Below are 17,243 nucleotides of genomic sequence, written 5' to 3' on the forward strand. Positions count from 1 at the left end.
GGACCTGGCCCCCCGACACCAACGCGCCCTGATCGCCGCCTGCAGCCTCGCCCCGCGCCCTGCTCGGCTCACCGCGCTCCCCTCAATCCCGAGCCCAGCGAGGGCTCCCGCCGGGACAGCCGCGGCGGCGCGGGCGGCCCCGACCCGGGCTCGCGCTCCGGCTGCGGCCCCGACTCCAGCTCGGACTCCGGCCCGGGCCCCGGCTCCTCCAGCGGCGCTCGCCGCTGCAGCTGAGGCGGCGACTCCAGCGGCGCCTGCAGCCGCGACCTCCTCCTCCTCCTCCTCCTCCGCCTCCTCCTCCTCCGCCGCCGCCGCCGCCGCCCTCGCCGGCTTCCTCTATGTCGCCTCAGCCGGCGCGCAGCGTGTAGCCCGAGCGGCCGGCGGGCGGGCGGGCGCCCGGCGCGGGTGAGCGAGTGTGTGTGAGAGTGTGTGTGTGCGCGGGGGTGCGGGCGAGGCGGAGGGCGAGTGTGTGCGCGCGCCGTGGCCCATGCCCGCCGCCCCCGGCGCTGCGCCCCGCGCCGCTCCCGGCTGCCGCCTGTGCCATTTCTGATTTTGCAACTTGGGGAAGAAGAAAAAAGCGAGAGAAGGGAGCTTGCTCCGTGGGGGGGGGTGGGGAGGGGGGGGAAAGGAGAGCGTGGCCCCCCCAGGATCGGAGCGCGGGGGGAGCGGGCGAGGGGAGCAGGGGTGTTGGGGGGGGGAGCCTGAGAGCCTGGGGGGGCTGCAAAAAGAGAGAAAGAAAACAGCAGGAACCACAACAAAACGCCAGCAGGGCGGGCGGGCGCGCAGCAGCAGCGGGGCGGCCGAGGCAGTAGCGGCGGCAGCGGCGGCGGCGGCGGAGGCAGCGGCCGGTGCCCGGCTCGGGCTCGGCTCCCGCGACCCCGGGGCGCCCGGCGGGCCCCCCGCCCCCTCCCCCTCCCCCCTTCCCCTTCCCCTTCCCCTCCCAGCGCGCCCGCGCGCCCCGCGGCCCTCGGCGAGCAGCTCGGCTCCCCCCAGCGCTCCCCGGGCCCAAAGATATGGCAATGGTAGTTAGCAGCTGGCGAGATCCGCAGGACGACGTGGCCGGGGGCAACCCCGGCGGCCCCAACCCCGCAGCGCAAGCGGCCCGCGGCGGCGGCGGCGGCGGTGGCGAGCAGCAGCAGCAGGCGGGCTCGGGCGCGCCGCACACGCCGCAGACCCCGGGCCAGCCCGGAGCGCCCGCCACCCCCGGCACGGCAGGGGACAAGGGCCAGGGCCCGCCCGGCTCGGGCCAGAGCCAGCAGCACATCGAGTGCGTGGTGTGCGGGGACAAGTCGAGCGGCAAGCACTACGGCCAATTCACCTGCGAGGGCTGCAAAAGTTTCTTCAAGAGGAGCGTCCGCAGGAACTTAACTTACACATGCCGTGCCAACAGGAACTGTCCCATCGACCAGCACCACCGCAACCAGTGCCAATACTGCCGCCTCAAGAAGTGCCTCAAAGTGGGCATGAGGCGGGAAGGTGAATATTTCTTCTCTGCTTCTTTCCCTGAGCTTCGCCCGCCTCCCCGGCCCTCTTTCTTTCTCTCGCGGGGGTGGCTGCTGTATGGGACTGGAGCTCCTGCGGTCCCTGCCCCGTCCCAGCTTCCCCTGTCCCCGCTGCCTTCCACCCCCGGCGTCACCCCCCCCCCCCACCAAGCTCGCTGCCGCTGCCTCCCCCTCCCGGCCTGCGCTCCCCTCTCCGGCTCCTCCACCCCTCCCGCTGCCTGCTCAGGATTGTGTCCCTGGGATCGTGAGCTGTGGCTGAAAATCCCCTTCCTTCCTCTGTCTTGGATGTGCTTGGTGTGTGTCCCTTTCCCGCGTGTGCGTGAGGGTGCTTGGGGGCTGTGCTGGCATGAACTTGGGCAGGGGGTGCTTATTTCCCCCAGAAAACTCTTTTCTGTGTTTTTCATTCCACTTTCCCCTCCACCTCTTCATACCCTTTATTTAAAATTGGGGAGGGCTGGGGACTGGAGTACCCAGAACCATAGATTCACTGCTGCATCATCCTTTTGGAAGCTTAGCTTGGAAAAAGAGGAGTGAGATTTATTGCACTTGTAGGTCTAATTAGGGGGGAAGGGGGGGCTTCTGGCCTGTTCACTGGTTCCCTCTCCTCTTCACGGAGCTGGGGCCGCCTCCTCCAGAGCTGTGGCCTTGTTTTCACCCCTCTACTTTGAAAGGAAAGTTTGTGACTGAACCGTCCTTTCATAGTTGTGTCATTTTTTTTAAAGCATGATACTCGTTTTATTTCTTCATCAAACTCCACCCTCTGCTTAAATACTGCATACAAATTACAATTTACAACGGCATTTACCGATCCTTCTGATTTGGCTATAATGCATAGACTGCAGCTGGCATGAGCTTCCCCTTCATTTAATCCCTGTGTTGTATGGGTTTGGTTTCTTTTAACACAACTTTTGATGTTGTATTTAGATATGCTTCATGTTCATGTGGCAGGAGATGCAGCACTTTTCTTATAAATATACTTAGCCGTTTACAGTTAAAGTTTATCTCCTGACAATCATTAAAGATGTCTTATAGTCAAATTAGCGAACCAGTCAATTTTGCAGAATGAAGATTACTCCTTCTTGTAATTGACTTTAAAATTATATTTTATATGCCACAAGAAAAGAAATTGAATTCCTTCAGATCTCAAGGAGCAGGCAAATATGACGACTTCATTTCCAGCTCCAGGGAGATTTTGTAGGCATCTGAAAAAAAAAAACTGAATTGTGCTCTCATTTAATTGAAAAATAACTGCCAAGTTCAAAACTATAATTAGAAAAAAGTATTCTAGCTGTTATGTTTCAAGAGCTTAAATTGCATTGGGGCTTGCATTAAAATTAGAATCAAAGCAAACTTAAGAAAATAGTGCACAACTTGAAATAAGACAGCTATGTGTACATGGACATATCTATATTAATTTGTTGGGGGGAGAGTTCAGTAGCCCTAACTTTTCCTAAAGTTGTCTTTGTTTACATGGCAATTTAAAGCGCTGGCACTGTTGAAGTAAAACATACACATTAAAAAAAAAAAAAAAAAACTTTGGTCAGCTTTAAGAACTCAAAGCATGCTTACGTTTTGCATTCAGATGGTTAATGAATCCAGTGTTTTTGCAGTTGCAAGCTCGTGCATTCACTGGGCAAAAGCTGGCTGCAGGTTGCAGTGGCACCTCACAGGACAGACATTAATTCTATTTCCCACTTTTTTCAATAATGTTTGGCTACTGTAAGTTCAACTTTTTTCTTGAAAATTTTCAATTTTCTGTTGCTTTTAAGAGTGAACTTTGTGTGGGGCGAAGGGGAGGAGGGGACAGGGGAGGGGTGCAGGATACTTGTTTTCTATTCAAAAGTTGTAAGTGGTTATGTAACTTGTATCTATTTTAAGGATAATTCTATAGCATTTGGGGAGAATATGGAAACATTTTGAGCAAAACACTGCTTGCTTGCAAATGAAGAGGCGGCTAGGCATTTGCCTAGAACCACAACCTTTCTCTGGTGTTCGCCTGTTCTTTTTTGTTTGTTTTTGCTTTATTGTGATTTGTTTCATTCTGGAGGGGTGAGTGGTATTTCATTAACCTGAGTGTTACACCTTGGTGGTGAAGGGGTTGGGTGCGCTTTCTTGACCATGCCGGGCTGGGGGCCCTGAGGTCAGGCCTAGTTCTGGCAGGGTTGGGGTGGCCAGGGGCTCAGGCGATGGCTGGGCAAATTGAGCCGCGGAGCTGGAGGCCCTCACCCCAGATTTCCTCCGGGTGTGGGCTGTGAGTGAGAGCGAGCGCGAGAGAAGATGCACCGGGCGCCTGTGGCTGCAGAAAGAGCCTCCGCATTGTGTCGGGTGCGCTGCGGCACGCCGATGTTCGCAAGCCCCCTGGATGCACATTGCCTCTTTTCTCTCTTTCTTTTTGTCAGCGGTTCAGCGAGGAAGAATGCCTCCAACCCAACCCAATCCAGGCCAGTACGCACTCACCAACGGGGACCCCCTCAACGGCCACTGCTACCTGTCCGGCTACATCTCGCTGCTGCTGCGCGCGGAACCCTACCCCACGTCGCGCTACGGCAGCCAATGCATGCAGCCCAACAACATCATGGGCATCGAGAACATCTGCGAGCTGGCCGCGCGCCTGCTCTTCAGCGCCGTCGAGTGGGCCCGAAACATCCCCTTCTTCCCGGATCTGCAGATCACCGACCAAGTGTCCCTGCTGCGCCTCACCTGGAGCGAGCTGTTCGTGCTCAACGCGGCCCAGTGCTCCATGCCGCTGCACGTGGCGCCGCTGCTGGCCGCCGCCGGCCTGCACGCCTCGCCCATGTCCGCCGACCGCGTCGTGGCCTTCATGGACCACATCCGCATCTTCCAGGAGCAGGTGGAGAAGCTCAAAGCGCTGCACGTCGACTCAGCCGAGTACAGCTGCCTCAAAGCCATCGTGCTGTTCACGTCAGGTGAGGCTGTGGCCGCTGGGCGGGCAGGCCGCGCCGGGAGCGACAGTAGGCCGCGCTCCGCGGGGCCCGGCCTCCTACGCCGCGTCGCCGCGCGGGCCTGGCCGGCCCTCGCCCGACCTTGGGCCCGGCCGGGACTTGCGGCCCCCGCGCCCGGACGCGGCCCGCGGCGCCGCTGCCATCTTGGGAACGCGGCGGTGCGGGAGCCGAGGCGGCTGGGATGCGGGCGGCGGGAGGCCCGGCCTGGGGGCCTGGACCCCCACGAGGGGCGGCGGCGGCGGCGGCGGCGGCGGGTGCGCGTCTCGTGTGTGCGTGGGGGGTGTTGGATCTGTCTGGCTGCGCGAGTGTGCGGTGTGTATGTGTGTGCGATGAGCGTGTGCGTGTGTGTGCGCCAGCGCTTAGTGTTTCTGGGGGAGGAGAGGGAAGGAAGAGAACGTGGGAATGTGGCTTTCTCCTCTGTGTGGCAAGCTCCCTGGATGAGTTTCCCGACACAGAGAGACACACACAGAGGTGGAAAGAGAAGAATACGCGCAAATAAATCATAAATAATCCCGCTTTATTGCTGCCTGATTTTCCCTTATCGGAAACCATTCATGTTTGCAGTTGCTGAGGTTATTGAGGGTCGTAAAAAACGGTTTCAATCTAAACAAGAAAGATAAAAAACAAAAGGAACACTGTAGATCCCGCAAGTATGGGAGGATTCCCGCCCCAGAGATAAATCTCATAGCCATGCAAAACACATGAACATTGGAAATTTAACAGAGTGCCTTAAAAATATCAAATTAAATGTAGGTGGTGGTAACATGCATGTTAACAATTTCTCTTATGATAGATGGTTCAAATTAACTTCCAGGAAAGTGCATTAACGTTGCCTTTGAAGGCTCTAGTCTGAGCCTCTGAGAACACTGCCCGCTTTTTATTATTGTAACCTGCAAGAGGGAAACATATAAACACCCGGGACAGCAGGTAATGGGGGGAAATATAAACAAAGCCAGAAAGGAGGCTGGTGGGGAACAGAGCTGCTCAGATTGGGTCTCCGGCCTTGCCCACTGCAAGTAGGGTTAGCTGCAGCTTTACCCCCATTATTGGCACTATTGTTTTTAATTTCTCCATTCAGAGAACAAATAAACCATCCTAATAAATCTATCCTAGAGCCAGGACCTCCAAAGGCCAAATTAAAACCATTCCTGAGCAGAGATGGCAAAACCCCTTTCCCAAGGCCTTGTTGAACAGTAAGCAATGGTATAATCTATCAATATTTCCTGGCTTTCATGCGTGAAGAATCGTATTTACATTGTATTAAAATGACTCTTAAATTTGCACAATATTGTAATGTAGCAAATGTAGTATTAATATCGATCTGAACAGCAGATAATTTATTTAGACAAGAGCATCTCATTTGTATGCAGGGTGGCCAGAGCCATGGACTTGGACTGCCCCCCTTTTACTTTCAGTGCAAATGCAGGTCTGCTAGTGGGAGAGGGAGTTATTCTTTGCAAGAGGATAAAGTGCAAACCTTAAAACAAATGGAAGATTTATTGAATAGCCTCCTCAGTGTTTGAATGCATTTTATCTTAATAAGTCTTCTTGATGGAAACGTGTTTTTCAAAAGTGACAAAGAGCCTGGGAAGCAGCAACCGGGCTGCTTTAGCTCTGGCAGGCCTGGGGCCTGGCTGGCTCTCTACTACCCAGCTCTTTAGCCAAATTAATCAGGAAGCAAGCCAGTGTCGGGGAAGCTGGGGTTTTAAAAATCTCATCCAGTGAGGTGTCTTGAAGCAGAAATGTGACTTGGAGCTGGACAGAGGTCTTCTCAGGAAAGATCTTTCCTCCCTTTCCCTTGTCCCCTACTAAGGTTCTTTGAACTCCCTTGACTTTTCTGATCTCCTGCCCTTTCCCAGAGAGAGGCAAGGACCGTGCTGGCTGCAGGGAGGATTGTGGAATTATTCATGCTTTTCTTTCAACTTGCCATCCTAAAACATCCCCGTGAAAAGTGTTCCTTTTTAAAAAGTTTTCCCGAAGAAGTTACTTGAACAAAGTCTTCAAGGTGCAAAGGAGGCTGAGAAGCGAACAATAACATTATTTTGTTGGAAATTGCAAGCAGAATATCTGAAAATGGAAATGGAGCTGTCAGTAGTAATTCACCCCCCTCCTCCATACAACACATTTCCACTTTTGACTAAACTTGTTTTGATTGCTAGCCAGAAGGGAATTCATGGGAAGCCTTCTCAAAGTCATCCAACTTTTAAGCAAACTTTGAATGATGGAAAAGACAGTTTTAGACATATTGTCCAACGAGGTTTGCTCCGGCTAAGTATTTGAAGCTGGCACGGGGGTTCCCTGTGGTGGTTTTCACATTTGGCCTCCGGATGGTATGCTTAATCCTTAATATTCTGGACAGCATCCAAGGACTAGGTCATGACCTGAACTTACTTTTTTAAAAAATTCATTAATTCATACACCTAAATGTTCCCCCAAATAAATGGGACCTCCTCTGAAAGGAGCCATCTAGTTAACATAAATACAATAAATCCATTTTCACCACAATAATAACTTTGATTTCTAGTTATGGCAGCTGATTACATCTATATTTCCTGAACACTAAACTCTTCTGAATGCACAACATGAAATACATTCTCTGCACTACAAAGGCTAAGCCGGGAGGGCCTGAGCAGTTATGGTTATTTATTTACATAATTTCTTTCCCATATACTTTAGGAGAAATATTGACACTACCATATAAAAAGTGAGACATTGATTTTGTACGTTTCTACCCCCTTTTCTTATCTTGGGTATATCTCCTGGGGTCTAAGTATGTACTGCGTTACACCCCCTGCTCACCTAGCTTTGCTACCACAACCACCCAATCGATCTGAGAGCTCACACTATCTATCCATAGTTGGGGGGGATCCTGTTGCAGGAATATCCAGAGAGGGAATGAATATCTAGAGTGGGAATCCAGGCCTGAAGTAGGACTTCTGCTGGAGAGAGGCCACAGAGCTGGCCGGCTGGCACCTGGCAGCCAGGCCCAGCTACAGGCATTCTGCCTTCAGAGGAGGAAAGAAATCCAAGCAGCCAGCACAGGGCCCAAGTAAGCCTTTCCTGGGCTTCTTTCTTTTGGAGTGACATAGCTGGGAGAAGAGTAGTGTCCTTGCACTCTGGGGGCCCTAATTGTAAATATCAGATAAATATTTTACAGACCTGAGGGAATGCCATATGGATGATTAAAAGAAAAAAAATCTGCTGGGGTATCAGTGGGTCTTTTTCATCCTGCATTGTCTGAGGCTGAAAGGGATCCTGTGGCATAATGGGCAGATAATGCATGTAAAGCAAGATATATGTAAATATGAGTCTGCATAGTGGCCTTTCAGCAGGGCCAGGTTAGCAATCAGGACCAAGGGCAGACCTCAGGGTCCCCTCTCTAAGCAGTGAAGCCCCAAAGTGCTTCTGCCCTCGCCCTTCTAGCCATAAAAATCTCACTGGCTTCCCCAGTCAGGCCAGTGTGGATGCACCCAAGTGGCTGGCTGGAGTAATTAGACATCTGAGAGGAACCCATTCTGGATCTGGGGTCAGAGGGGACCTGCCTTAGAAGTTCTTGAATTAGCACTGGTTTTATTTGTATTTTTGCTCAAGGCCATTGCCTTGTAGATGAAGGTGTTAGAATGCTTTGTACATTCCAAATCTTGAAATATAAAGACATAAAGCTGAGGAACTCAGCAGACACGGGTTTCACTTTGAATCATTTGGTGTGACTTCTTAGGGTCACATTTACCCATTCACAATAACGTCCTTTTGGGGGCATTGCCATGCATGAGTTTCTTCCCAGATCTATATATTAGCAAACTCTGCCTTTGATCTCTAGTCAACCTCCTGACTGGCTAAGGGCTCCTCTGTGATCTTCCTGTTTTTAAAATATTTATTATTAATACAAGAAATAGCATGGGTGTTTGAACTCAGAGAGGAAGCTTTCACTTCATTCCTCTAATTCCCCCTTCTCTTCCATTTCTTCGCCTTTAGTTAGTTAGTTGATATAGTATAAACTGCTGTCTTGAAATATTTTTAGGAGACCGTGAGGAGCCTTGGTTGATATGAGATAAACAAACACACAGGTTTTAAGATGCTATCATTGTGTGCAAGTGCCTTTTTCCCCTTGGTCCTGCAACAGGAAGCCCATCTCCCCAAATCCCCCCTAAACTCCCCAGCTCCCAGTTTGGAAACAGCAACAGCAGCTGCCTCTAGCCCAGCTTTGTGTCTGATCGCTGAAGATGTCTCCTTCCTGCAGCCTGGAGTAACTGAGCCATATTCCTCCTGATTATTATACAGCTTACAGAGATGTGACCAATTTTCAATTACTTGATCTAAAGCACAGATAGAAGTATACACCCTCACCAAGGATTTGCTGCAGAGTTCTTGCTTGCATAGATAGTGGATCTCAAATCCTATAGTGCTAAAGCATGGGCTTGATCTGATTCCATGCAATGCCAGCCCATGACTCCTTCCCCCTCCCATGCGTTTGTTCACTATACAATCTAGGTTCTCCTTGAAGATTTTGGTTGGGGTCATTTGGGTTTGAGAGGGAGGACTCCAAGAAGCCTGTAAGAACTACCTCCAGGCTACATATTTCTTCAGGGCTTCTGAACACCCTGAAATCAGGGGCAAAAGGGGCAAAAGTCCTCACTTTAATGAGCACAGCGGAAAGATGCACCCCTGCAGGCGGAGGACAGGTTGCTACGCACAGCAAACATGGCTCCAGCATCGTACATTATTTAATCCAAAGGTGAAAGAGGAAAAACAAAGAGACTAGAGAGATTGCTGCCTCTGCATGTGTGTGCTTCTGTCTCCAGCTCCCCTAGGCTTGGTGGGGGTTTGATTTATTTTTATTTGTACTGGGGTCTGAGTGGGGGGAATGGTGAGGAAGGATTGGGGAGGTATGGAGAGGAAGATTTTTTTTTCTTTTCCCTTCTCTTTCTTTTTCCCTCTTTTACCAACTTAAAAAAAAATGGAATGGCTTGTTTGTGCCTTTGCTGTTCACTAACCTGTGTATCCTCTCCCCTTGTGTCTCCTTCTTGTGGCTGCTTGGGCAGATGCCTGTGGCCTGTCGGATGCCGCCCATATCGAGAGCCTGCAAGAGAAGTCGCAGTGTGCACTGGAGGAGTATGTGAGGAGCCAGTACCCTAACCAGCCCAGCCGCTTCGGCAAACTCCTACTGCGACTGCCCTCCCTGCGTACCGTGTCCTCCTCGGTCATCGAGCAGCTCTTCTTCGTCCGTTTGGTAGGTAAAACCCCCATCGAAACTCTCATCCGGGATATGTTACTGTCTGGGAGCAGCTTCAACTGGCCTTACATGTCCATCCAGTGCTCCTAGACCTTGGGCGCTTCCCACCTGCCCCCACCCCCCTAGAGACTCAGAGGACCGGCGGGGGCCATGGACTCCAAAGCTTCGGGGACATCAGGTGGCTGTTGCAGGGTGCAGCCAGGCAGGGGGGAGGTGGGCTGGGCCAACAGGAGCAGCCCACCCTGCAGGAATGCAACCCGAGCTGCAAACCAGGAGAAAAAGAGACTCTCTTTAGGATCAGATCTGTGAACAAGTTGGAAAGGAAAGAAAAAGGACCTTGTGTCTGGTGAGAAAAGGAAAAAAAAATTTGAAGAGAGGACCATGAGAATTTTAATAAAACAGAAGGAGACTAATGGACCTTCCAGGATTTATTGTGGACGAATGTGGATATATTCTGTACAGAAAAACAACACACATGGAAGTGGACTGAATTCTATGTAGAAACACACACACACGCACACACACAAACACACATACACACCCCAAACATTGTTATTCATTTTGTAAAATACTAGTCTTTATTTTCATTTTTTTGTAAAATTTAAACATCGTATGCACATAAAAAAAGGAAACAAGAATTAGGGGAAAATAACATTTTCCAAATAATTATAAAAAAATTGTCCTGTGTCTATGTATCTATATCTGTTTTGTATTTTTTTCTGGTTCCAAACCAGATTTCCTGTGATTCTATACTAATAATTTTTGATATAACCCTTTGCTTCTTATAATGAGTGCGATATATGTTGTCGAGGCTGTTCTTCAAGAATTAAAATTGAAGTGAAAATTTAAACAAAAATAAAAGAATTTAGCAAAACCCATGTGTCTGGTTACTTGACAGATGTCATAAGTGCAAGAGAACCCTCCAATTAATTTTCACTGCAATTATTATTAGAATGGGGAGGTGAGGTGGAAACTTTTAAGGTCCATTACAAAGTTGTCTAGATTTATTTCCTAAACCCAAGACGCTGCCTTGGTTTTGTAAATGCAGGGGATCAGGCTCTGCATGGGCTGGGGTGGGCAGGGAGAGGGCAGGGCACCTTGGTTGCCCCCAGCAGCTCATGTCACCTCTCGGGTGGCCGGTGCTCCTCATGGAGCTAAGCAGGCAGCTGGGGTAGGCTCGGCTCGGCCCCAAGTGGAGGCCTAGTCTCGGTAGCCACCAGCTACAGTGACTGCAGGTGGGAACGTGCCTGGCTGGAGAGGCTGTGAAGAGAGGCATGGAGAGCTGACTGTGGGGGTCTAGGGAGGAGAGGGCCGCTCAGAAGCCTCTCAGAAGACCATTGGCCTCTCCTCAGCTCTGGGAGACAGAGTTAGGGCCTCAGCGCTGCCAAACCTAGCTTTGCTCCCCCTTTGGTCTGGAGCACAGCAGGCTAGGGTTTACCCTTCACTCCAGACCCTGTGACAGGGGTTCCCTGGAGGGCTCTCAAGCTCAGTTGAGCGAACAGAAAGGCCCTCCTGTGGCACTTAGGGACGTGGACCTGGAACCTGGGAGTTGGTGAGCTAGGTAGGCTAGATTACACTATTTACAGAAGCAGCGTTTGGGCCCTAGTGGAGCATTCAGGGCAGAAACCTAACGCTGAGGCCTCACTTTGGGTGTGCAGGGGGCGAAGGTGGGGGGGGGGGTGCTGCTCTCTGTTACAGCTTTTGGAGCATGAATGTTTTATAGGATTCTAGTCGGTGTTGCGAGAACACATACTACCAAGGGAGCTTTTTCCTAACGTATTAATAAAGCCCGATCTTTTGAAATAACACCTCTCACCTCCTCTCCCGCCCCTCACCCCAAACAGGCCTTGGATGAGGCAAGTGCTTCACTTTCAGAAGTCATTGACAAAAGTTTTGCTTTCCTTTGCTGCCTGGGAATCTCCAGGTTCCCCCACTCTTTAAAAAATGTATTAACAAGCTCTAAGCCGCCCGAAGTCTTCCTGTTCTAGGTGCAGTGCAGCCTGGGCAATGCTGGGCTCTGTGTGGAGAAACCCCCGCAGGTGGCCCGCTGCCCGGCCTGAGACTTTGGGAGACTGGGCGGGTACCACGTGTGGTATGTGGGGCCGCCAGAGGCTGTCCCACCGTCCCATGGGTCCCCACCTGCCTTGGGCCTCAGCCTTTGCACTACACCCAGGGGTAGTGTCTTTGGGCCTAGGCTGACTTCCCTGCACAGTGAGCACCCAAGGCAGGAGGGGCGAGGGAAGAGCTCCTATTTAACCCCTGACCGCCTCCCAGAAAATCTCCGAGAGCCCTCCTGGGCTGCGGGATCAGGGAATGTGGGAATTGGGGTGGGGTAGGCAGCAGCCGGGCGCGGAGGGGGAGGGGAATCGAGCTGCCTCCAAACGCTCACGGATCTTTGCTGCCTTTCTTGAAATGAGATGTAAATATATTCATTACAGTGTGATCCCTCTGATGAAAACAGATAAACATTTTTGTAGGTCGGAAACGCATTTTTCAATTAATTTCAATATGGAGGCCCAAGCACAAAGTGCCCAGTGTGGGGACTGGCCCGCAAGCCGAGGCCGGGGTTTACGAGGCACTTGCTGTGGGGTCCAGAGGTGACAGCGGTAACCTGCCTCTTGCCTGACGCGGCTGGAAGCGCTGCCCATGGCCTGAGGGATCCGGCGACCCTCCTCAGCCTGGGTCCAAGACCCGGGCTGGCCAAGCACGGTGTAGGAAGCAGAGCAGGCCTTCCTACGTATGGCTTCACAGACCCCTTCGCAGACTCAGTCCAGGAACCAGGACACTTGGGGCCGAGCGGAAGAGAGAGGGAAAAGGTGGTCGGCTCCCATTCTTGGCGGGGCCGGTCTAGGGACCCGCAGGCAGAGGGTTTCTCCTGTGCTGTCTCCCTGGTACATACGGAAAGGCAGTTGTCTTCAGAGGTCTCTGTGTGTCCTGTGGGCGACCCCGCGGTACAAGACCGGCTGCCTGCGTTCCGTGGTTTTTCACTCTCAGAGCGCGCAGTCGGGACCCACAAATCTGATCCTGCTAAGGCACGTTTTGGAGCCGAGACTGCAGCGTTTAAGCCATGGGTTAAACCTTCCGACCACGAGAAAGCGTCCTCTCTGCTCCCAGGGCGTTTAAAGGCTCCTTGGCGGGGCTGACCAGTGTCCGTGGCCCAAGAGCTGGGGGGCTCTAGTGGCCCCGGGGCCTCCTTGCTGTGCGAAGGGCAGCCCCAGTAGGGGTCGGGCCGCTTCCGTTCAAGGTCCTGTGCCCCCTCAGATCCTGGAAGCCAGTGGGCAAAAAGAGACATGGAGCAGGTGGGAGTCTTCTCTGCCTGGGTGGCCGCCGGGAGGCCCCTGAGCGATGAGCCCGCTTTCGAAACGAGCGCCAGGGGGAGCAGTGGAACTTGGGTGTGAGGCCACAGGCAGGTGTAGGTCCGACGGTCACCTTGGGGCTCACAGTCATGCCTCGGCCTACGGAGGCTTAGCAGCCCTAAGGAGTTGGGAGAGTAGGATTGGGCTAACCGGGTGGGATATGACTGACTGGGTCCCCAGGACCAGAGGAAATACAGCTTAACAGTTGGAGAGCGGCCCACACAAGGTGACTTCCCTCTCAAAATTACCTGTGACACATGAAAGTCAAACACTCCCTCTTCTAACCCAAACGCTTGCTGGGCGACTGAGAAATTTAGGGGCTTTGAAGTCGGTTTAAACTACTTTAGCCACAAGCTTTTCTGAAAGCATCAAAAAAAAAAAAAAAAGCCATCTTAGGACGCGCTATCCTCTAGGACTCTCTAGGGTACCAGGCTGCGGCTCCTCCGCCGCCTGGGGACAAAGAATGGCGCAAGGGAGTTAAGATGCGACCTCTGCCCCCACAGGCACACCCCACCCTGCGACCAGGCCTGGGGGAAGCCCAGGGGTGGGAATGGGCCTCCCTTCTGGCCACCGGAACAACCTTGGTCTGCCGGGACTCTGCCCCTTACGTTGGTTCAGGCCCTCGGTCTCTGGCTGTCGGAAAGGGTCTCACAGGGCTCCCGGAGGCCCACCGACCAGCTTTGAGCTCAGGGGCACTAGGGATATGGAGCTCCCTCGATCCAAACCCACCTGAGCTCGGCTGCTTGGTGAGTGCAAAAAGTTTTCTTTAAAAAAAAAAAAATCCTCCTCTTCAGCGTATAGGCAGTCCTTGTATCTCCTACAGTGCCAGAATCACCTCCTGTAAGCTACTCGATTCTTCAGAACAAATCACCTGAATGTTTCTACAAATGGAAAACCATGGAGAGCGGGGAGGGTAGGCTGGGAGACACAAGTGGAAACTAATAAAACTCTTGTTAGAGGGCCTGCTCAGGATTCGTGGCGTCACTGGGCCTTTTACTTGGAAAGCCAAAGAGTTGTATTCCTAAATGAGTTAAAGACCCATTTACCTCTGTCGTGTTCTATTCATCAAGCCACAAGTTGAGAGTTCCTAACATGAAACTATTTGTTTGCTTACACAACCAGCTGGGCGCAATTTCACGTCTGAGATATCTATCTGAAAGCGCCTCTCATTTATTATCTCTCCTTGTCAGCGAATCCATTTTCCAGCTCCCCCTCCCCCCTTTGGAGTTTATTTATTTATTTATTTTTGGTGGGACTTCTTTGCCTGGGAGGGCCTGGTTCTGGAATGCTCCCCAGGGAGCAGCCGCTCCCTGCGGGGTTCCTGCCGCGCCCAGGACGCGTGGACCAGGGCGCAGCCTAGGCGAGCTCGCCGCCACCGCTGACCCCCCGCGGGCGGGCAGAAGGGCCTGGGTGAGGGGCGGGCAGAGGGTAGGCCGGGCGGGACACTGCGAAGCTGCCTTTCTCCCAGGATGTCCTTCCTGCTAGCTCTCCCAGAGTGAGCCGCAACCACCTGTGCGAGGAGGGGGTGGGAGGAGGCCCCGGAGGGGAGTCCAGGAGCCTCTCTCCCAGATGGAGGCCCGAGATACGGATTTGAGAGATGCTTTTACAAAGCCTCACCTAATCCCATGGGGCCAATTTCTTCTCCCGGGCTGGGCCGAAGCGCAGAGTGAGTAACCAAGATGTAAATAGTTGTGTGATGGGTTGGGGGAGGGGGCAGAGCATTTATTGTGTGTGCGGAGGGAAGAAGGCTGCACGTGGTTTCAATTTTGAAGCACAAAGAAATAACATGCAATGCAGAAAATAGGTTTATGAATGTAATTGAGAGGAAAGAAAACAATTAACACGGTGCAAGGTTGCACACTCGATTCTCCACCCCTCGCCTTCTCTTCTACCCCAATTTTGAGAAATCCGGGTCTTGTGAATAGAGTGGGTCTAGGCACTTGGATCCGGCTCACAAGGGAACCCCTGATGGAGATCACAGTGATGGGTGGATAATGGTGTCTATCCATCTCTTAGTCTGCTGAGGCCTCCTCCAACCAAGCTGAAAGCGAGGGATCAAATCCCCAAGTCCAGCGTATAAAATATCCCTAGTTGTAAAGGTAGAAAGGAGAAGGGGTGTCTGTAAGGGAGGGGAGAGGGAGAACGAGAAAGAAAGATAGCGAGGGATTTCTTTAAGACAGACCAGGCTGGTCTCTGCAAGCTATCCTATTGTGTTGATTTAGGAGGACATTTGCTGTATATAACGTTTAAGGCTGATAATATCATTGCGCAGCCAGATAAATAAAGCATTGGCCCAACAGTGGGGTCAGCGATCGATCTCTGGGCTCAGAGGAAAAAGGAGAGAGACAGGATCGAGCACGAGGCTCTGTCTGTGTGCTTGTCAGTCGGCATGCAGGAGCCCGAGTGTGTGTGTGAGCGTCAGGGTGTGCGAGAGAGAACCTAGTCTTCAGCTGGCCAAGAGGCTCATTAGCATTCCTAACCCATGGACCTGCACTGACAACTAACAGAGATATCCCGCTCACCACCAGGCCTCCTCTCCTTTTGTCTTCAGATCTGGAGGAGAAAAAGATTTCTCGGTGGAAGCTGGAGCCTGAACTTCCATGTGGTTGATGGAGATTCAGGGTATAAAGAGACGTTTCGGGATCTTGCCTGATCGTTCACTCTGCTTTTTAAAACTTCCCTCCTAAAGAAGGAACTTTTTTTTTGCTTTTCTCTCTTAAAGTGTAATATGTTTGTTGAAACTCCAGGCTTAAACGAGAGAGAAAATTCTCTGAAAATATTTTGCCATTTCTCCTTGTTGACATGCAGAGAGGTGGATGTTTATATGTTTGGCTCACATGCACATATAAAGCTGGTAAAGATTTCTAGAACATAGCAACCAGGGGTTGTTTGAGATTTTTGTTTCTCTTCTTTCTTCTGCTTGGCTTTGTTTTTGTTATGATAAAATTCTTCTGATTTTCTATAATAAATGTTCTGCTTATTACTTTATCAGTCCGTTGTTTGAATAAAGCACATCTTTCAAAATTAAATAGGGTTTGATTTTGTGTTAACTATCAGAAATGTGCAATTTTAGAGGCCTCCACTATTCTAAGAAACATTTTTAAATTATACTCATTCATGCAGTTTTAATCACCTTACACCTATTTTGGGAAAAGTGTCTTAGTTAACTACATGTCACAGGGATAAATACTTATGTACTGCTCTCCTAGATCCTGTGCCTTGAACTCCATCAAATGAGGCAGATAGTTTTACATCGGAGTGTACAAATTATCCCATGTTGACAGATGTTTGTCACTTAGTAACTTCTTTCCAAGTTTTCCCCCCTCCCCTAAGCCTTCTTTCTTGCTTGCTTTGTTGTTTTAAAATATGCATGTCTCTCACTGGAATGCCAGTCACGAGTGCAAACTTTGTGTCCAACCTCCCACATGAAATGATCCTTTTAGAGGGAACTCGATATGTCTCAATCTGCACTTCACTCAAAGCCTGTGGGTACGGACCACTCACTCACTGGTCCTGGCTCCAAAATAACTCAGCAGAAACGAGTTTCCAACTAAAAATCCCCTCGAATGTCTCCCAGGGAAGAAATATAGCTCCTATAATTAAAGGAGGCAACGGCCAGAGGGGGAATGCAGCCGGCAGCCAAAAAAAAAAAGTAAGAGTTTTATTTATTTGCTGATTGAACTTGGGTTGTCACGACCAGCAGGTTTATCCACACTGGAAGTGCCGGAGGTTTGTCCTGTGTGCGCACAAGAGGGAGAGGTGGGCAGAGAAGAAGGGGAAGGGGACGGAAGGGGAGGATGACATGGAATAGGGAGAATGAATGAGGCGAGGACAACTTTGGGAGACAGAAAATGATCTCTGTGGGACAATGTGAGGAAATTTCCTAGCACTGGGTTTGTGTAAAAACCTGTAGCTGAGGGATATGGGAGGGGGGGACCTCAGAGGAGATGAGGGGGTAATTAGAGTAAACTCTTAAATGTGGGGTATCGGCAGGAAAAGGAGGACTCTGATTTCCCTAGAAAAGTAATGTGACAGCAGGAAAATTATTAGCTGTGCTGTGTGTGGCGGTTTCGGTGTGTGGGGGGTGGAATTATGAAGACAGGAACCGGAGAGTAGGGAAGAAGTTCCAGGACTCAAAGCAGAAGTACCAAGGAGCCAGAAGCCCTCCACCCTCCTTGGCAAAAGTTGC

At 51.3% G+C, this 17,243-nt stretch overlaps 1 protein-coding gene across 1 annotated transcript; it reads left to right on the top strand.

Annotated features, from left to right (window-relative positions):
* The first annotated feature begins 744 nt into the window (after positions 1-744).
* NR2F1 (nuclear receptor subfamily 2 group F member 1) lies at positions 745-10,572 on the top strand. The gene is made up of 3 exons (XM_027038103.2): positions 745-1,476; positions 3,902-4,429; positions 9,508-10,572. Exons 1-3 carry the CDS (start codon positions 1,014-1,016, stop codon positions 9,786-9,788), a joined length of 1,272 nt encoding a protein of 423 aa, XP_026893904.1. The 5' UTR covers positions 745-1,013; the 3' UTR covers positions 9,789-10,572.
* Positions 10,573-17,243: the final 6,671 nt, after the last annotated feature.

Source organism: Acinonyx jubatus, chromosome A1 (genome assembly GCF_027475565.1).
Source record: "Acinonyx jubatus isolate Ajub_Pintada_27869175 chromosome A1, VMU_Ajub_asm_v1.0, whole genome shotgun sequence".
Taxonomy (NCBI): Eukaryota; Metazoa; Chordata; class Mammalia; order Carnivora; family Felidae; genus Acinonyx; species Acinonyx jubatus.

Bases quoted from the DNA above. Each gene is read 5' to 3' on its own strand.
- NR2F1 (XM_027038103.2), top strand. From the start codon at position 1,014: ATGGCAATGGTAGTTAGCAGCTGGCGAGATCCGCAGGACGACGTGGCC. The intron at 1,477-3,901 runs GTGAATATTTCT...TCTTTTTGTCAG, and splicing joins AGTGGGCATGAGGCGGGAAG to CGGTTCAGCGAGGAAGAATG. The intron at 4,430-9,507 runs GTGAGGCTGTGG...CTGCTTGGGCAG, and splicing joins CATCGTGCTGTTCACGTCAG to ATGCCTGTGGCCTGTCGGAT.